General features: G+C 48.5%; 1 protein-coding gene and 1 long non-coding RNA gene across 3 annotated transcripts in view; one reads left to right on the forward strand and one right to left on the reverse strand.

Moving 5' to 3' along the window:
- The window catches only part of LOC125157731 (uncharacterized), a 48,693-nt gene extending 32,811 nt beyond the window's left edge, over window positions 1-15,882 (reverse strand). Inside the window, exons 1-4 of one of the 2 annotated variants that reach the window (XR_007149044.1) lie at window positions 15,734-15,882; window positions 15,296-15,435; window positions 13,027-13,148; window positions 11,742-11,879 (exon numbers count right to left, since the gene is read on the reverse strand). This is a non-coding gene — a long non-coding RNA (uncharacterized LOC125157731). Of the gene's footprint in view, window positions 1-11,741; window positions 11,880-13,026; window positions 13,149-14,654; window positions 14,742-15,295; window positions 15,436-15,733 lie in introns of those variants that run through there. The other variant, XR_007149045.1, reaches the window with a different exon arrangement.
- TBXAS1 (thromboxane A synthase 1) overlaps window positions 1-18,718 on the forward strand; it is a 154,963-nt gene that overhangs the window by 135,635 nt on the left and 610 nt on the right. Inside the window, exons 10-12 of the mRNA XM_047844646.1 lie at window positions 11,002-11,093; window positions 15,001-15,138; window positions 16,675-16,837. Coding sequence (XP_047700602.1) covers window positions 11,002-11,093; window positions 15,001-15,138; window positions 16,675-16,837 — 393 coding nt within the window. The remainder of the gene's footprint in view (window positions 1-11,001; window positions 11,094-15,000; window positions 15,139-16,674; window positions 16,838-18,718) is intronic.

Raw genomic sequence — 18,718 nt, forward strand, 5'->3', positions numbered from 1 at the left:
TAATGAGAGGAGCAGCACGTACTTTTGCTTTGTCACATGTCTGCTGCTCAGTCGTGTGGCAATGCTCTCATTTCTCCCCCTTGGTTTGCTCAGGTCCCCCGAATTCTTGGAGTGTGCCCCTGGAAGTGGCATGTCGGCCCCAGCTCACTCCCCGTCGCTCCATCCCCTCTCCACCCGCTCATCTGTTAACCCTGCTGATGCTGGCCCACCCCTCCCCCATTCAGTTGACTGATGCAAAGGCCATTCCTTGTCCTTTATCTCCATGGCTGTGTCCAGGAGACCCGAGACTATCCAGAGTCTCTTCCTTTCCAGCCCCTCAGCCTCCTTTCCCTGGGAAGCCCTACAGTTCAGTCCTTGGTGCCCTGCTTTTCTTCCAGCCCCCATCCCGGGGACTCATCCCCCTCTGTGCAGCTGAGTGGGACACCATCTTCCCCAACACAAGCCTGCCAGAGCTGAGCTCTCCTGGAGGAGGCAGCCCACCCAGACTGGTCCTCTGTCCATCTTTCGGCGCCCCCAGGAATGAAACCTCGGGATCGCTTTCATCACTTCACTCCCTGCCCCCTTACATCCGAAGACTCACCTCCCTGGACTAGTCTTCCTTCCTTACGATGACTCTGTATCAGCTGCACATGAGAGTTTTCCAGGGACCGTTTAGAACACTACTAATTCCTGCACACCAGTCCAGACCAACTAAACCTGAACATTTCGAGGTAGGGCTCTGGGCTCGGTGGGGAGCAGCCAAGATGGGGAATCACTGCTTACACTGCTTCTCTTTCAACCCCCTGCCCACTCTGACCACTGCTCTGTCGTCAGAGACCCTCACTTTTGCCCAGGCTATTACAATAGTCTCCTTGTTGTCTTGTTGACCAGCTCTTCCTACTGTCCTCCTATACATCATCTGTCAGAGTTACAGTCATTTTCAGTGTGTCACTTCTACTCATCAAACCTTCAGTGGCTCCCTATTACCATAATAATAAATCTTTGAAGGAACAAGTAAACAGTTTCCCAAGTACATAGTGAGTTGAACGTATAGGACTGTGTCTTGTCTCTCTCTCCCCCTGCCCCCACGCTCTGCTAAAGGCATGTGACACCCATGTCCTAGACATACTATCTATGTGGGGACAGAGTGAACAAAAAGCATCGGTCTGCAAATTAAATACAAAACACTCTCTCCCTGGTGCAGAGAAAGTGAGCTCGGCGATTTAACCGTCACTTACTTAGGGGCTTATCTCTTTAAACATCATATACCACTTGGTTGTTAATGGAGAGAACAGAATCCTAAATATTACATAACAACAGATAATCCAAAGACTCGAATCTAGTTGATTTGGGAGTGTGTTTTATGCTTATGAGTCCTTATGTCTGGTAACTGGGACAGTTCTTTAAAATCAGGTGATTAGAGATGTGTCTTATTTGTCTCTACCTCTCCTTTTCCCTACACACCCACTAGAGGGATAAATAACTCTGCTCCCAAATAATACACTACTTTTTCCTCTCAACCCTTTCCTGGAATAGAGATAGTGGTTGGGTTTCAGCGAGTTGGAATCTGGCGGCAGAGGGAAGAGGGTCAAACCCATAGTGAAATTAAACAGAAGGAACTGGAATGTATGTCAATGACCTGTTTTCCACTGATTCACTTAAAATTTGAGGTACAACCAATTCCCTTATGACCCAGCAAAGCCACTCCTAAGTACAGAGCCAACAGAAATGTGTACGTATGTCCACCAAAAAAACATATACAAGGGGCGCCTGGGTGGCTCAGTCGGTTAAGCATCCGACTCTTGATTTCTTGATCTCACGGTTCATGGGTCTGAGCCCCGCATCGGGCTCTGTGCTGACGGCACGGAGTCTGCTTGGGACTCTCTCTCTCCCTCCCTCTCTCGCTGCCCCTCCCATGCTTGCACACTCTCTCTCTCTCTATCCAAATAAACTTTAAAAATATATATATACAAGAATGTTCAGCTTTATTCATAATGGCCTCAAACTGGGACGACTCAAACGTCCACTCACGGTGGAAAGGATGAGTTGCCGGGGGAGTACCACCCAATCACTCGAGCGGACACACTTCGGCTCCACACCACACCATGGCTGAGTCTCCAAGATCTGGCCCCGCACACACACAGGCAGGCCTGGGCAAAAGCCCACAGACGGCATATTCTGTTTATACACAGATTTTTTAAAAGGCAAAAGTAATCGCTCGTGTTACAAGTCAGGATGGCAGTTGCCCTTGAGGGGGCTGTGACTGGACAGGGTCACGGGGGCACCTCAGAGTGCTGGCAATATCTGGGGGCTTGATCAGACATGGTTACGCGGGTGCGCTCGCCCTGTGAAAATTCACCAAGCTCTGTGCTTTAGGTTGTGCTATATTTTTTCCGTATGCATGTGATTCCTCCATAAAATGTACAAAAGGAAAGGAAGAGGGGAAAATGGGTGATAGGCATTGAGGAGGGTGCTTGTTGGGCTGAGCGCTGGGTGTTGTATGTAAGCAATGAATCATGGGAATTTACTCCCGAAGCCAAGACTACACTGTATACACTGTATGTTAGCTAACCTGACAATAAATTAGTAATAAGTAAATAAATAAATAAAATATTTTAAAAATAGGAAAGGAAGAGAGGGAGGAAGGAAGGGAAAGAGGGAGGATGGGAGGAGGGGAGAGGGAGGGAGGTCTGTGCAGTACAGCATGACGGACAAGTCTTGGAATTTGAAGATCTGGATTTAGTTCTGACTCTGCCATTTACTAGCTGTGTGACCTTGGTTAAGCCACTAACCTCTCTGAATCTCTGGTTTTTTTTCACCTATAAAATAGGCAGCAAAAACTGCCCTACCTACCTCACAGTGCAGTTGTGAGGACCAAATGACAGAACTGATGTAAAAATTCTACTGTACCCAGTAAAATACTGCAGGGGGGCAGAGTGCTATTATTATCTTAGATCTCCGAAGACAGGAATTCTTATGGAAAGTCAGGGATATTGATAAGGCTCAACCCAGGGCCTTCAGTGGTAAGGGCTGGCACTCTGGTGTGTGTGTGTGTGTGTGTGTGTGTGTGTGTGTGTGTGCGCGCACACAGAGGCGGGTTTGTGTTCTTTCATTACAATCTTGTCACCTAATCCCTTAATGGCCTGGCCTCAGAGTACAGGAGCACCTGGAATAATCCAGGGGTTTATGTGAGATGGGTTCTCTTTCCTTTTAAAGTGGATATAAATAGACATACACACTCTCCTAATTACCTTTTCTAAGGCATGGATGCATGTCTGCATCTAAATCTGCCAAATTCTTTAAGTTAGCATGTAGGACTTTCTGGGCATTGGCTAGGCAAAGCAGTGATGTTGATAGAAAGATCCCCCACGCACCTCATAGCCCACCCTATCCCTCCATCCCCCACTGCTTTTTGCCCCAAGCCTGGAACAGCTCACATGGGCCCATCTATGGAATCTCAAAGCCAGGAAGTCAGAGCCTCTGTTTAGAGAACTGGCCAGTGAGGAGCCCAGATCCCCACTCAGGCCTCGCCTGCATCTTGGGGACCGGGCGCAGGGGGAAGGGGCTTTTCTCCTGGGCTGGTGGTCAAAAGGGCAAAGCGAAGGTTGCTACATTTTCCGCAGTTTGGTTTCATACTATTATCGTATGTTCCCCAGGGAATGAGAGTGAATGGAAATCTTTATTCTTCATATGGCTGTACAGCCCCTGGCTGTCCCCATGCTAGCATGTCCAGTCTTAAGGGATTTCAAGCTCCCTGCTTCTAGAGGGCAAAGACTGGCAGAATTTAGCCCACTTTATATAACACCACGTCCGGTGACATACGCGTGGGCACTCACTAGTGCCATCCGATGCTGCCCTTGTTAGTCCTCGGGAAGGACAAAATTGAAGCCGCCCCCACTTCTATTTCCTTTCACAAAATAAGAAAACGTTAATTTTTCTTTGAGGTCCTGGCTCTCCAGGAAAAATCTTTTTGAAAGCAGTGACATTTTTATTTGCTTTTTCTCATTCTATCTGCACACACCCTGTGTGTGGTGTAAGTGTAGGTGTGAGTGACGTGGGGGCAGGACGTGCATGTGTGCACGTGTGGGTGCGTGTATGCACACGTGTATGTGTGTCTAGCTCTCGAAGAAAATGGCACACAAAAATCTGAATGTAACAAGGTGACCTTAATAGGTGAGGGCAGTATTATTTCCTATTTGAAAGGATTTATCCACAAATTTTCCAGAACGTTCCCTTAACCATCAGGTTTATCCCTTGCATTTAAATATTGGTTTACAGATCTAAGCTCTAAGAGTAAAAGACTAAGAGACCAAGAACCTTGGAAGTAAAATTAGAAGTTACTGCCCACTGAAAATCAACATACAGATGAAAAAACCTTCTGGAAAATCAAGGAACTCTGGACTGAGAATGTAAACCACAAGGCAAAGATTCAGTTTATTTTTAAATCTCTATTTTTCCCAATACTTAGTAATTAAATATTTACTATTTAATCAATGTTCCCCAAAATCAAATATTAAAAAAATATTTAACATTTCTTTTTCTTTTCAAACTTGTAAGAGCACAGTGGCTTATGTTATGAAATAAATTCCTGCTGAAATACGTTTCATGGGATTTTAAAATCACTTTCTTCCTTAACACATCCTCATAGAGTCATTTAATTCATGCAACAGACAGCCTCGTGATGAAATGAGCTCCCTGCCTCCAGATAACGTTCGAACAGAAGAATTACCTGTTCCTTTGGTACATTACCAAAGATGCAGAGATCTTTCACCTTCACAGTCTCCTCCACCCTGCCCTGTGAGCCAGGCATGACCCCAACTTACAGACCAGGTGACCTGCTGATGTTGCCCTTGGCAATTGCCCCAAGGCCACAGCTGCTGGGCGACGGATCCAGGACAGGATCCAGGGACGGAAACCCTGGCTGGACCTAGTGACTACCCCGAGGCATGGCCAAGGTTGGGGAGCGAGGCCGCAGTAGCAGTCTCGCTGGGTGGGAGGCAGGACAGGTTGATTCTAGTTCTGAGTAATATGGCCTGCGTAACCGAAGTCAGGAAGAACCCTGGGGGATGGCTTTTTATCTTTATCTTTTGGAAACACAAGACGCTTAAAGTGCTTCTTGGTTCAAAATGAGAGGATGTTCTGCTCAGATGCCCCTCAGTTCTCCCGACATTCCAGGCCAACCAGGTGCTCCTCAGCCCTGAGCAGCACAGAGGGTCCAAGCACCCAAGGGCAACAGCAAGGGATGGGATGGGCTGGGCCAGAAACCTCAGCTCCGAGCTCCCGGCCTCCTGCCTTCGAGGATGCTGCTGCTATTGCAAACATTTGGGGTGAGCTGGCCAGCCTTTCTTCTAAGGGAAAGCATTCTCTTGACTAAGCTACCCTCTCTTTCCCTTTCTCACTTCAAGTGAATTCTACACCACCCCCTCCCAACATTTTTTTATTGGGTAATTTTTTTTTTCTAGATGCCAAAGACAAATACATAGCACCCAACGAGCACAAGTACCATTCCTGGTTCATTTCTTGACAGTGCTCCACCACCGACCACGCCCACCACACTTCTGACTCAGCCCAAAGGCTGCCCCGCGTGGGACGGCTTTCTGCCTCTTGTGCCCAGAAAACTGCCAAGTGTCCTACAAGATCCGGCTCCAAACCACACCTCTCCCACTTGGCCAGCCTGACAGAGCCATTTTTAATTCTGTAACGCATCTAAAAGGCTATGCCACAGTACTGTTATTTCAATTTCTATTCAGTATTTTAACTTTTTTTTTTTTTTTGAAGGAAAACTTTATACAAATTAGAATACTTGAGGGGACTATGTACGCATCACCCAGCCTCAACAAGAGGTCAACTATGGTCATTTTGGTTTCATGTATTTCCCCACCTTCCCCCAATTCCAGTTTTTGGGGTTTTTAAAAATAAAAATCTCAGAAGTCTTATGTCATCTGTAAATATTTCATTCTACACCTCTAAAATAAAAAGACTCTTTTATAAAACAGGACAACCATACCATTATCACATTAAAAACAAATGAACTGGTGAGCCTGGGTGGCTCAGTTGGTTGAGCATCCAACTTGTGATTTTGGCTCAGGTCATGATCCCAGCCAGGGTCATGGGATGGAGCCCCATATTGAGCTCCATGCTGAGCTGAGTGTGAAGCCTGCTTAAGATTCTCTCTCTCTTCCCCTCCCCACCATCTCTCAAATTAAAACAACAGCAAATAAACCATAATTTCATAAGTATATCAAATATCCAGTCACGGTTTAAGGTCCTGTGATGGACTCACGGATTTTTTTTTTTTTTTTTAGATTGGTTTGTCCGAACCCGCATCCAAACAAGCCCACCCACTTTTCGCTGGCTTTTTTATCCATCATAAAGACCTTGGCTTAGGCTTCATTTTCTCCTGTTAGCTTCCCTGATTCCAAATGCCTGGGATGTGCGTCCTTCTGTTCTTCCACAGAGCCTTGTGCTCACAGCTCTGAAACCCTCACCATTGGTTTGCATTCTAGGACAGACTATAAGGTCCAAGATGGTGGGAAGGGTCAGTGTGTGTCAAAGTTATGTGCCCTGTGCCTAGCACAGTGGCTGGCCAATAGCACACATCTGCCCAGCAGTGTCGAATGAATAAGTGGATGAATGAACTCTCAAACCGAACTGTTTCCCGTTCCTCCTAAGTCTATCCTACAGCACATTCCACATCCAGTATAATGATTTACTTAGAAGTCGGCTTCCCCAAAGAGCAGAGACTTGATCATTTCTGGATCCTCAGCACCTGACAGTAGGTGTGCATCGAGAGATTGCTGAATGAATAAGGATGTAAGTTTTCTACTCCAAGTTCTAGCTGTGAGTTTAGCCTCGCAGTTTTCCTCTCTGGGTCTCCTGTTTCTCATCTCTATGATGAAAAATTCGGATTCATGATTGCTAAGTCTTTTGGGAGTTTAATTTGTGATTCTGAGTAGGGGCCCAGCCTCGCAAGGGAGTCCCCATTTGCCATACACTTGCTGCCCTCTGCTGGTATGATTGGTGTAGGACCCCTTTATTCCTGATTTTCCTGAAAGAACTACTTCGAGGCAAAGGTCCAGATGGGCAGACTGGTCTGTCAGTGGGACAGGGATTTGAACCTCATTACCTTACCTGGGTTTGATTAAAATGTGCAGGCATGAACCTCCCTCCATCCCATCTGCCCACTCCTCCCACAGAAAGGATCACGGGGGTAGATCGCAGAAGGACTAATGCAGTGAGTGGTCTCAGCCCCCAACACATTACAACCACGGCGGGGGTTGGAAAGAACTGGGGCCCAGGCCCCACTTCAAACCAACAGTTGAGTCCCTGGCTGGGCAGGGCCCAAGCATCCTTATATAGTAAAAGTCGGCCCACTGCTTCTAACGTTCCATCATGCAGAGAACCGCGGGACTGAGATGATGTTTACATGTGTATCTTGAGCCAAAAGCTTGGAAGCACAGTAAAAAGCTCATCCAGAGAAAGAATAATGAAGACTGTGACTTGATCACATCAAATTCCCTTAGCCTACCTTTAAAAGTTTTCTTTCTTTGACAAATGCTGACAGCTTCTAAACCATAAATTTTGTTTGGGGAACCAATTCCATCTACCGTTAGGGACGTTGCTTCCACATCTGGTTTCTTTTTCTTTTTGTAATACGGTTCTATATTCTGGTGCACAGTACCACCATTTTTTGTGGGGTTTTAGTTTTTTGTTTGGTTTGGTTTGGTGTTTTGTTCGTTTGTTTGGTTTGGTTTCGGGGTTTTTTGTTTGTTTTTTACATTTTCTGCACATGTTGATAAGTCTCCTTTGGTTGCAGATAACAGAATTTGTCTGTGGCCAACTTAGACCATAAATGAGAAAATGCTGTAAGGGTACTGATTCACCACCCACTGGGCTAGTGACTAGTCGGAGGGTGGCAAACAGAAACTGGAACTCTAGGGGACACCAGGAAATGGTCTCTTCCTGTGTCATCTGCCTCTACTTCCCTCTGCACATTTAATTCATTTCTTCTTTCTCACAGCCAACTGGAATTTTCTACTTATTCATCCACAAGGCAGAACATGGTCACCAGCAGATCATGACTCACCTGAGCTCAGCCTCCACCCGCTGGAGAAAAACTCCTTTTTGTCTGCACTAGATCCAAATTTCCAGAATTGTACCCTTGGGTCTGAGGCCCACCCTTGGGCCAATCAACCATGGCCTGCAGGGCCAACTATGTCATTCTTTTATACAAAGTGAAAATAGGGGGCCCCTCATTCAAAACTCGGGGAAAGTGCCATTAACGGTAAATACAAAGGCTCTCCCTCTTTTCTTCTCCTCCAGCATGAATCTTACCATTCATCTTTATATCATGCAATGCCGGTTTTAAATGTAAATTATCACAGGGCATTTAACTCACATGCAGGATCACTGAAACTACACAATTTGTATTTTGTGACTCGCAGGCCAGAAGAAACAAGCAAAATTCAACTACTAAAGATTACGAGGAAGAAGAGGGGTTCCCCAGGCTCCCCCAAGGGGGTACTCCATCAGGCACGGGGATACCAAACGGGCTGGGGACTTAGGCCCCCATGCATGTTTAGGGATCCTGCCCCATCCTGCTAGCCACTAGACCCCTGCATGTGACCCAGCTGGGGACAGGGTCTAGGGAACTTGAGCCAGGCATCACTCCTTCCCACAGGTCCACCCCCAACGCCATAGCAGACTGTGACTCTTCAAAGATCTTTAAAACCTCTGTGCCGGGACACACTTGGTACCTGGGCCAAAAGCAGGCAGAGGCTGGCCCTAGCCAATTCGCAGCCTCTGGCCAGTCCTGAGACACACACCATGATGCTGCCAGCCCAGGGCAGGCACAGCTGTCACTGTGCCCACTCATGATGCCTCAGGATACATGCACCCCATCCCCACCCTCTCTGTGCCTGAGCCCAGGCCCTGGACTGGGGAGGAGGGCAACTGTGGTTACAGGGCACGTCAGGGAGAGGGGGGCCAGGCTGGGCCCCAGGCACCAGGGGCGGGAGAGCAGGCAGCTGAGAATGGGTCGTGGGGAGGTGGCCAGAGGCGGGACCACACACAAGTGAGGCTCCAAGCCCTGGCGCATCCACCACTGTCCCATCAGACTCTACTTCCAAAGTCCCAATTCGAAAGTAAAAGGATTAAGAATCACAGATGGCGACCAAAGAGCGTTAAGCTCCAAGCACAGGGCCTTCTCAAGGGCCACATGCTCACTGAGCAGGCCCTGGCGGTCTGCTGTGGAGGTGGAAACATAGGGTCTGGCGGTAACCTTCCGAAGGAAGGGTTCCCAGAAATGAGGAGGAGAGTGAGTTGGGGAAACCAATCGTTACTATTTTTTACTACAAAGTAGAAATGGAAACCCCTCCTTTGCCGTCCAAATTTATAAACATTAAACTACACATATTCTGTAACTTGACTTTTTTACTCCACAGTATACTACAGACATCGATGAATGGCTGCATTATATTGAAAGGCTGTTCAGTGATAGATTAGCTAAAATACTTACCATGGACTCCAAGACTCCATGTGTCCTGGCCCCTAACCCCATCTCCTACCACTCTCCCCTCTGTCCCCTTGAGTCCCCATTCTGCTCCAGCCAGCTGGCCTGGTGTTATCTCCCTCAAGCAAACCAAGCACATCCCACACAGGGCCTGCCCACCTGCTCTCGCCAGTGGAGTCCCTCCTTCACCGGATGGCTTTCTAGCCCCACCCCACCGTTTCTGGTCTGGTCTGTGGTGGGGGGCGGGGGAAGGCAGGGATCTGCATTTCTAGGGTGACCCTGATGTGGCCAATCCAGGGAGCGCTCTCTCTGAGAACCACTGGCTCAGATCCCATGTGGCCAGCTGCAGGCCTGGGAATGGCTCCCAGCGGGTGGAACAAGGCCACTCAGGGCCCACCCCTGGAAAGTTGGGGGTTGCAGCATGGATTTGCCCACCCCCCGCCTGGTACGCCCTCTACTGCTCTGGGAGGGGAGGAGAGGAGAAAGCACATCTCCAAGTTGAAGACTGCTCTCGCATCAGGACTCTCGCATCAGGTTGAAAGAAATGAAGCTGTCCCCCACCAAGCAGGTGTTTGGCTCTGTAGGGAGTGGGGAGAGAGAGAGAATTTGGGGAAACCTAGCAGAACAGCGAATGAGCCTCCCTGACCCCATCCTAACCCTCCCACCCACATCCTGCTCCCCAGCTCATATCCCATGTGTCCCTCCTCCCCAGGCCAGGGGTGAGGGTGACAGTGCCACTCCAGTGGGCATTGTCCAAGGGGCACCGGTGTCCCCCCAACACGGGCTGCTGGGTCATGCTTTTCCACACCTTCAGTCTCTAGTATCTAATCAGTTTTCCCCAACCTTTCCTCATCTGATCAGTGAAGAACAGAATCTCCTCGTTTTCATTTGTATTTTTCATCAGGGAAACTTGTATTTCTTCTTCTATGTTTTGCCTGTTCATATCTTTGACCATTTTCCTAATGAGTTTCTTTTCTTACTGATTTAAAACAGCTCTTTAGTTTCTGTTATCAGAACTTTTTTTGTGACTTCACTATGCATCCTTTAACTTTATGATGTACCAGTTAGTATCTATGTGGCCACCTCTCTGAGCCTCAGTTTCCTCCTCTAAGAGATGGGAGAACAGCTGTCTCGCAGGTTTGCAGGGAGGAGGAAGTCAGGTTGTGTGCATACAATATGTGGCCACCACCTCATCCTCCCTCAATAAATGCTTGCAGCTGAAGCTGCTGTCATTGGGTTGGAACCAAACGTCTCTATGACACTCAGAGATCCCCAGGTGCCAAACTGGTCCGGCGGGTCCCCAGTAATATACAGCACCACGAAACAAGTACAACAGGACATGTGCAGTGCTAACCCAGTGCAGTTTGGATTGAACTGACTTTGCACTTTGTGGCATCTCCACTTCCGAATCTGCTGAGTTGGAGCGGGACTGTAAAGCTAATGGAGAAGCCAGAATGCTGTGTGACTTGGTATAACTCAACTTTCTTCCTTTGTCACGACTCCTCCATCAGCCGGCCCCTGACTACTGCAGCCTCCAGGAACACCTGCCCTACCTGGACATGGTGATTGCAGAGACCTTGAGGATTTACCCACCAGCTTTCAGGTACGCCCGAGTCCCTCCCACGGCCCCAACACACTGCCCAAAGCCCCTTTGGCATCACTGCCTCAGGTCCTCACTAGTCCTCAGACTGTCACAACCTGGGTTATCAGGAATGCTGGAGTCAAGTTCCTGGAGGATGAGGTCTGAGCCTTGGGTTTCTTTGTATCCCCTGGGGCACGATGCCTTCCATGCAGTAACCACAGCAGTAAATGTCTGGCTCATTTTCCTTTCTGTTAACTACCTTCTCAAAGCATCACTGGGCTTTTCTTAACGACCTTCCTACCCAACCCAAGCCAATCTCTTTGGCCTCCTAGCCTGGAATGGCTTTCACTAGTCATTCATTTGGCAACTATTTACTGAGCCGAATGCTGTTGCAAGCACTGGGAAATGAGCCATGTACAAAACAGATAAAACCCCTGCCCTTGGAGTTGACATTCCAGGGGGCACCTTCCAAGGCCTGGGAGGCGTCTCCTCACTCTCCAACAACCCACACTTGTCTTATCCTTCAAACTCCAATCCAAGACTCGCCACTGCAGGCCATTTGCCTCTCCTCCCCCAGCATTTTCACACTGACTGTACTTCATATTAGATTCTTGGATACTTTTCAACTCCTCTGCAATATTTTGCCCAAGTACATCCACTCACACCAACCTGTAAGTGCCTTGAGAGCAGGAATCTGGTCTTCTACTTCTTTCCAACTCCCCTTAAGCGAGGCCTTCCAGGGAGCACAGCATCTTAACTTGGGCCCCCAGACCCTTAGGGAGGGAAACAGTGGCCAGATTTCAGGTTCTAGAAACAGAAGCAACACAAAGCATTTAACCCTATATATTGTAAGTTCCACTCTGCATGTCTATGAATGAATATACCACATAATCCATTTGGAGGTAGCTTTTGCCATTTTAAGAGAAAATGTGGATGATTTGAAGGTATCTCAAAATTATATTCCAACCAAAAACATCACAGAGAGTGTGACTGTAGCGACTGTGCAAAGTGTTCAGACCCAGAGCAAAGAGACAGAATTCCACAGAAGGGAGTGAAATCACACGGTCCTCAAGCACACAGGGTTTCAATCTCCCTGATCTGGGAACAGCCAGTAACTCCAGGGCCAGATTCTATGGGCCTTCCCTGATTTCCTTGGGAGCTGCAGAGCAAACTGTCTCCAATCTTCGTTTTTTAATGATTTATATCTAGCTTCCTTCCAAGGGAACTGTGGGCATCTGCTATACACATTAAAATGAAATTCGAAATAAGACATTCAGTGATAGAACAAAGGCTGTCTAGAGGAAAGAAGCCTTTACAGGACCCTAGAGATGACCGATAACTGGAGTCAGGTCCCTGCTCGGTTGTTGAGGCTCCTGGCCGAGACAGAAACCAGCAGAGTTGAACGGTCACGTTCTCTAGCGGGAAGAAAGTCTATCAATGATCAAAGACACGTCATTTCCTGGATCTGAACCCAATCAAGAACTCATCACGCGAGACCTTGTGGAGATGATGTGTTGAGCGAAAACGTGAACAGGCTCTTTAATGCCAAAATGCTCTGATCAATTCTCCTAGTGACCTTTTTATAAACAGTACTATGAAAAAGGAAGCCAGCGAAGGCATTGCTCCAGAGAACCAGCAGCTGGTTCGGGAAGGCAGGACAAGATTTGCTGATTCCCTCATAAGGTCACATACAGTGCCAGTGCTCCGTAATCACAGAACAAATTTAGATAGAAAGTCAAGACAGGTTCACATCACTGCCTGTGGTTTGCTGTGTGACCTTGGGTAAATTCTGCACTGCTCTGTGCTTCTGCTTCCTGTGTGTTCAGTGGGCACACAACGTCTGCTCGGCCCGCCCCACAGGAGTGGTGAGAATCAGTGGGACAGAACATCTGAAAAGCCACACCACTCTAAGTGGAGCACCACGTAAGGTGCGAGGTGAAGAGAAAGGACTGACCTTTCCAGTCAAATGATCCGCTTCCATCCTGCTCCAATTCTGGGCAAGCCGTGATCTCCTGGGCCTCACCTTCCTCCCCACCTACTCTGTTGGAATTTTTAACGTATCAGCCCCGCTGACTTCTGTTATCAAACAACAGAAATGAGAGAGGCAAGCCATCGTTATTTTCAGCCAGACAAGAAGCCAATTCGCTTCAGCCCAAGCAACAGATTTGGTGAATACAGGCACAGTGAGAATTCTATGTTATTTTACTTTATTTTATTATTTTAATCTCAAAAAAGCATCTTGGCTTTTCCCAAGCACTGACACACCATTATTCCCCCCAAATCTCAGAATGGCCCCTGTGGAAAACATAACTCTTGTTGAAGTGTTATCACTGTGAATCCAGGTTTCTATGCAATATAATTCAGCAGATTTTTCTGGTCTTGTGTGTGGCCTGGCCTAGCCCGGCAGGAGGCCCAGCCATATCCAGAGGGGGTCTTGGATCCAGGTCCAAGATATTTCCAGTAAAGACGACAAAGAAGGGGATGCCAGGGTATAGCCTAGTTTGACCCATTAGAACTGAGGCTGCATACATCAGAAACCCCCACCTTCTTGCTCTGATTTGAGCCCCGGTGTTCTGCTACCAGCTCCAAGCACATATTAATTGCATTGGTAGCTTTAACAGAGTGTTAAATCCCACAAGGAGCCTCGGATTGCTCTTAATTTCTCTTAGAAGTGAGAAGAGTATATAATAATAATTAGGATAACAATTATATCTCCCCTAAGATATTTAGGAAAGTCCAGTCCTATAATCTGAAGTAAAAGCCAGCATAGATTATTTTTAATTTTAAAGTAATTATCTATATTACAAAAATAATATGCTTATACTTAAAATAAAAACAAAAACCACCAAAACCAAAAACCGAAACAATACAGAAGGGTCCAAAGAGAAAGCTGACACCTCTAGTCCCCTGCCATCCTCCACCCCAGTCTCATCCCTTAGAAGAAATCATAGAAGTTCAGGTATTCTTCCAGAAATGTTAAGTTCATATGAAAGAATCTATAGTCTAGCCCTTAAAAATACAATACATGGTGCCTGGGTGGCTCAGTCGTTAAGGATCTGACTTTGGCTCAGGTCACAATCTCACGGTTTGTGAGTTCAAGCCCCGCATCGGGTGAGCCCTGCTTCTCTCTCCCTCTGTCTCTCACTCACTCACTTGCGCCCCCTATCAAAAAGTATATAATATAATATAATATAATATAATATAATATAATACAATACAATATAATATAAATATAATTTTTAGTATATCTATAATTCTTAGTATATATATAATTTTTAGTATATATATATATAATTTTTAGTATATATATAATACATATATATAAAGAAATGGGACTGTGCCATGGCCACTTGGCACAGTAAACAAGCTGCCCAAAAGTTTTCCCCTCGAGTAGAAGTTATCCATAGTGACACAGACAATGACCCGAGATCAGATTTTCAAACCCAAATTTCCTTTAGGTAAAGCAAAGCGGTGGGCGAGGGCAATTTAAAGAGGCTTGACCATGAACGGAAGATGAGGGAAAGCATGGCCAGGGGAGTAACCCTGCAAGCCCCTCCCCAGAAACAAGCCCTTCAAAGGTACCTGTGCTCCCCTAACCAGGCCTAAGAGAAGCTCTTCAGGCTCGATGGATGGATGCACCGAGATCGATGAATGCATTTTCACTGAGCGCCAACTGAGTCTAAAGAGCCTAGAGATTGCAGGGTCCTGGGCAGTAGACGGGGTTGCGGGGGGGGGGCGGTGTGTGGAAACCATCCAGGTCACCCCCGAAAGAGGGCCGGACCGCTTGTCCCCCTATACCCCCAGCCTCATTGCGCACTTCAGACTCAGACTCCATTTGCCCCAGAGCACCTCCGAGTTCTGCTCATTGCGGCTGCGCAATCGAGGCGGGGGGGGGGGGGGGGGGGTGCTGACCCGTGTGTCCCCGCAGGTTCACGCGAGAGGCGGCGCGAGACTGTGAGGTTCTGGGGCAGCGTATCCCGGCAGGCGCCGTGGTGGAGATGGCGGTGGGCGCCCTGCACCATGACCCTGAGTACTGGCCAAACCCCGAGGCCTTCGACCCTGAGAGGTGAGCTCAGTCCCTTCAAATGGGCCCCCGAGGGACACGAGAGGCAGGCCCTTGGAAGCGGCCAAGGGGAAACACCGATTTAGTAAAGTTGTCCCCAGTCAAAAGTCATGGGAGTGAGATATTTGTGAGGCATCATTTCCAAAGGAAATACCGGTACCATTTTTAAAAGCCCCCAACAGAATCCAGAGATGTAGCGTTTCAGCAGCCCTGCATGCAAGTAACAAGGCAATTTCAATTGGGGGCCCTCGGTTTCTTCAAGGCGGGAAACAGGACACAGGATCGTATTTCAGGTGTGCTCTGGAAAGCAACAATAGATTTCCTTTTTAAAAAACTGGAGCTTGTTCCTAAGTAAGAGTTATCAACTAAATTTCTCCCTGAATTCATGAGATCCAGTTATGCTAACACAGTAGACCTGGATCCCCACTCCTGCCCCCTACACGGATTTGGTCCGTTGCCTAAACTTCATTTCAAGGATCCCAGATTTAAAATGAGCAGGCGTCCACACCCTCCGCGTCAGAATCAATCCATAGCCCTTCCTTGTGTGATCTGGCCATGGGGAGGCCCCGGGCGGGCTGTTTCCACCTGTAGGACTTACAACATTCTGTGGAAAGGAGCCCCGACTCTATAACCTCCTCACTGGGAACCTGTGGGCGGTGGCACCTAGATCAATAACATCGGGTGCGTAGCGGCTCGGAAATACAGTAAATATCAAGCACCCTGGACTGCAGCTGTAAGGCTTACAGCATCACCTTTGGAAACAAAAAAGTGCGTTAATCCTAGTTGAAAAGGGGCAGGGGGTCAAGGGCTCCTAGGCCCAGAAAAATGCACAGGTAAGAAGCGAGCTGTGACAACACAGTAGTTGACACCTGGCTCTACTGTCACAGAACACATGTGGCAAATGCTATTTGGTAGCAGGTAGGAGAGAGTTCCTGCGGAAGGGCCTCCCATTAGGAAAGCACCCAATGGTTCAGGTGTCACTTGAACCCGAAGGGCAAGTGTGGGCAGGGGAGATAGCTGTCCCGAGTGGCACCAACAGATAAACTAGCAGGTAGCGGAGGGCTGGTTCCGTGGGGAATTCTGCTCAGGAAGCTGGTGATGGCCGGTGCCCTCCGCTGACTGATGGGAAATTTGGTGCCACAGGCCCAGGGGAGGGCCGTGCTTTCTCAAGACTTTTATCCTCGTGAATCACAGCCTTCAGGCTCGTTAACAGCACAATCAATTCTTAAGGAGAGGGCGAGAGGGCAAAGTGGGCCTTCCAGGTGATTCCTTTACATCAGCAGTGCCTCTCGGGCTCTGCCAGACCCTGGAGAGGGCAGGACTGAAGCTCAGGGATCAGCAGCCACCTGCTCCAGAGAGGGAGGAGGCCGCGTGAAAACAGGATTCTGTTGAGCACGGTGGGGTTCAGGCCCACTTGGTAGGAGCGTGGCCTCAGATGAAGGGCTCCCTCAGCCACACCGAGTGGCTGCAGAGGAAGGGGAAGGGAGGCGAGGTGTCCGCGGCCTACCCTGACCTACCCTGACTGCACGGCCCTCGCAGGTTCACGGCAGAGGCCCGGCGGCGCCGACGTCCCTTCACATACCTGCCGTTCGGGGCGGGCCCCCGGAGCTGCCTCGGGGTGCGGCTGGGGCTGCTGGAGATCAAGCTGACGCTGCTCCACGTCCTGCGTGAGTTCCGGTTCGAGGCCTGCCCAGAGACGCAGGTGAGCTCGCTCTCCCGGGCACAGGGGGTGCCCACCCCAGTTCTCATGGCGGGGCCGATCCTTAATCCCTCTTGGCCTCAAGAGGCCTTGATCAGTATAAGGGGGTTGGTAATAACACCTCCTCCCTGCTCATGCCGTGCGAGGCTTAAATGAGCCAGTACAGGCACTCAGGTAAGTGCCTGGCACATTATCCGAGTGTTAGCTGTTATTACTGTTAACGTTCTGTGTACAGGGAAGCTGTACCCCTTCTCTCCTCGGCAATGAGAACCCAGTAATCCCCCAGAGTAGGTTTTATTATCCCCATTCTTCAGATGAGGAGCTAAAATAAAGCTCAGAGAGGTTAAGTAACTTGCCTGAGGCCTTATACTACGTTTACCATATACCACAGGCTCTGTGAGGGCAGGAACCAAAAGTCTGTCTGATTCATTGCTGGAGCTTCCAGCAGCAGGTACAGGGCAGGTACTCACACCTTCACTGAACAACTATTAGCAAATGAATGACTAGCCAGAGAGTGAAGAAAGGGGCTCACACCAGATTGGGCTCGCCCCCAAGCCTCCCTCCTTCCTCTACAGGGAGCCACCTCTCTGCCATGTTTGCTGTTCCCTACGTAACAACACTGTGCCCCTCCATGCCTGTTCAGAGCCCCTGTGCATGGCTGGACAGGGGGTGTATAAGGGAACAAATAATAAGTACCCAGTGATGAATGGAGAACTAGATTCAAACAGTGGCATTCATTGCCTCTGACGAACAAGGAGACTGGGTTCAAGGCTAGACAGAGAGGTGCAAACTGGGAACACAGGGCCAAACCAACAGAGACAAGAGCGGACCCCTACCTGAGGTAGGAGTTCCACGTGTGCAGGACTTCCTTTTGGGATTTGTCTCACTTACCCTTGATCTTGACAAACGGCACAGCAGCCAGACCATTGTCCCAAAACACTGCTTATGGCTGGCATTCCCCAGCTCAAGAACCAGCCATGAGTCCCTGAGCCTACCAGCTCTAAGGAGAGCTCGTCTGAGCCCACTTTGTATTCCCTGCCCCAAATTCCCACCCCGAGAGTTCTACCTGCTCTTCCCTACCTAGAATGCCATCTCTCCCACTCCTCTGTTCCCAGCCTAATCCCATCTTCCAAATCCTTGCGTATTCCCCTATATCCTGAAGTGGCCCCTGAGAAGTGCTGCTCACAAGGCTTCTCCGACTCCTAGCCCCACCTAAAGGGCACGTTCCTCCAGGAAGCTCTCCCTGAATTTGCCAGCCCCAGCCAACCTCCTTTTTTGAAGTCCAGTAGTGTTTCCACTTTGTCTATACCTGTGTTAATACAGTAGCAGCTAGCCACATCTGGCTATTTAAATTTTAATAATCAGATTAAAAATTTAGCCCCTTGTTTGCACTGACCATATTTCTAATGCTCAGCAGTCACATGTGCTACTGGTGGGGTAGCACAGGTTTAGTCCATCTTGTTTCTTGGTCACAGAACTTCTCTCCCATCTGAACTAAAACCCCCAAAGACATCTGAAAAACCCAAGGCCCAGCACTAAGGCCCAGTGATGCTTCTTTCCTTTAAAGTGTTCACATTAGCCACTGAACCATCATTTTACACAGGGCTCAGGGGGACACCCTGCTTCTTGAGTAATTCTTTGGCTTTTATTCCAAGTCCCCAGTCCACCACCCACCTGCCTTGTAAGCTGGACATAAGGAAAGCTTTCTGAATGGCAGTGAGGCTAGACCACAGCACTCATGAGAAGGGAACAGTATGAAGCCACTCTCCCAAAGCCACTTGAAAAGAGGGGATGCTGCTTGGCTACTGGCAGGGCACCAGGGAGTGAGAATAGTAGGAGAGGGGACAGTTTGAGACTTTGCTCTTCACTTGCCAGGCACGTGAC

This window comes from Prionailurus viverrinus, chromosome A2 (assembly GCF_022837055.1).
Source record: "Prionailurus viverrinus isolate Anna chromosome A2, UM_Priviv_1.0, whole genome shotgun sequence".
NCBI classification, from domain to species: domain Eukaryota; kingdom Metazoa; phylum Chordata; class Mammalia; order Carnivora; family Felidae; genus Prionailurus; species Prionailurus viverrinus.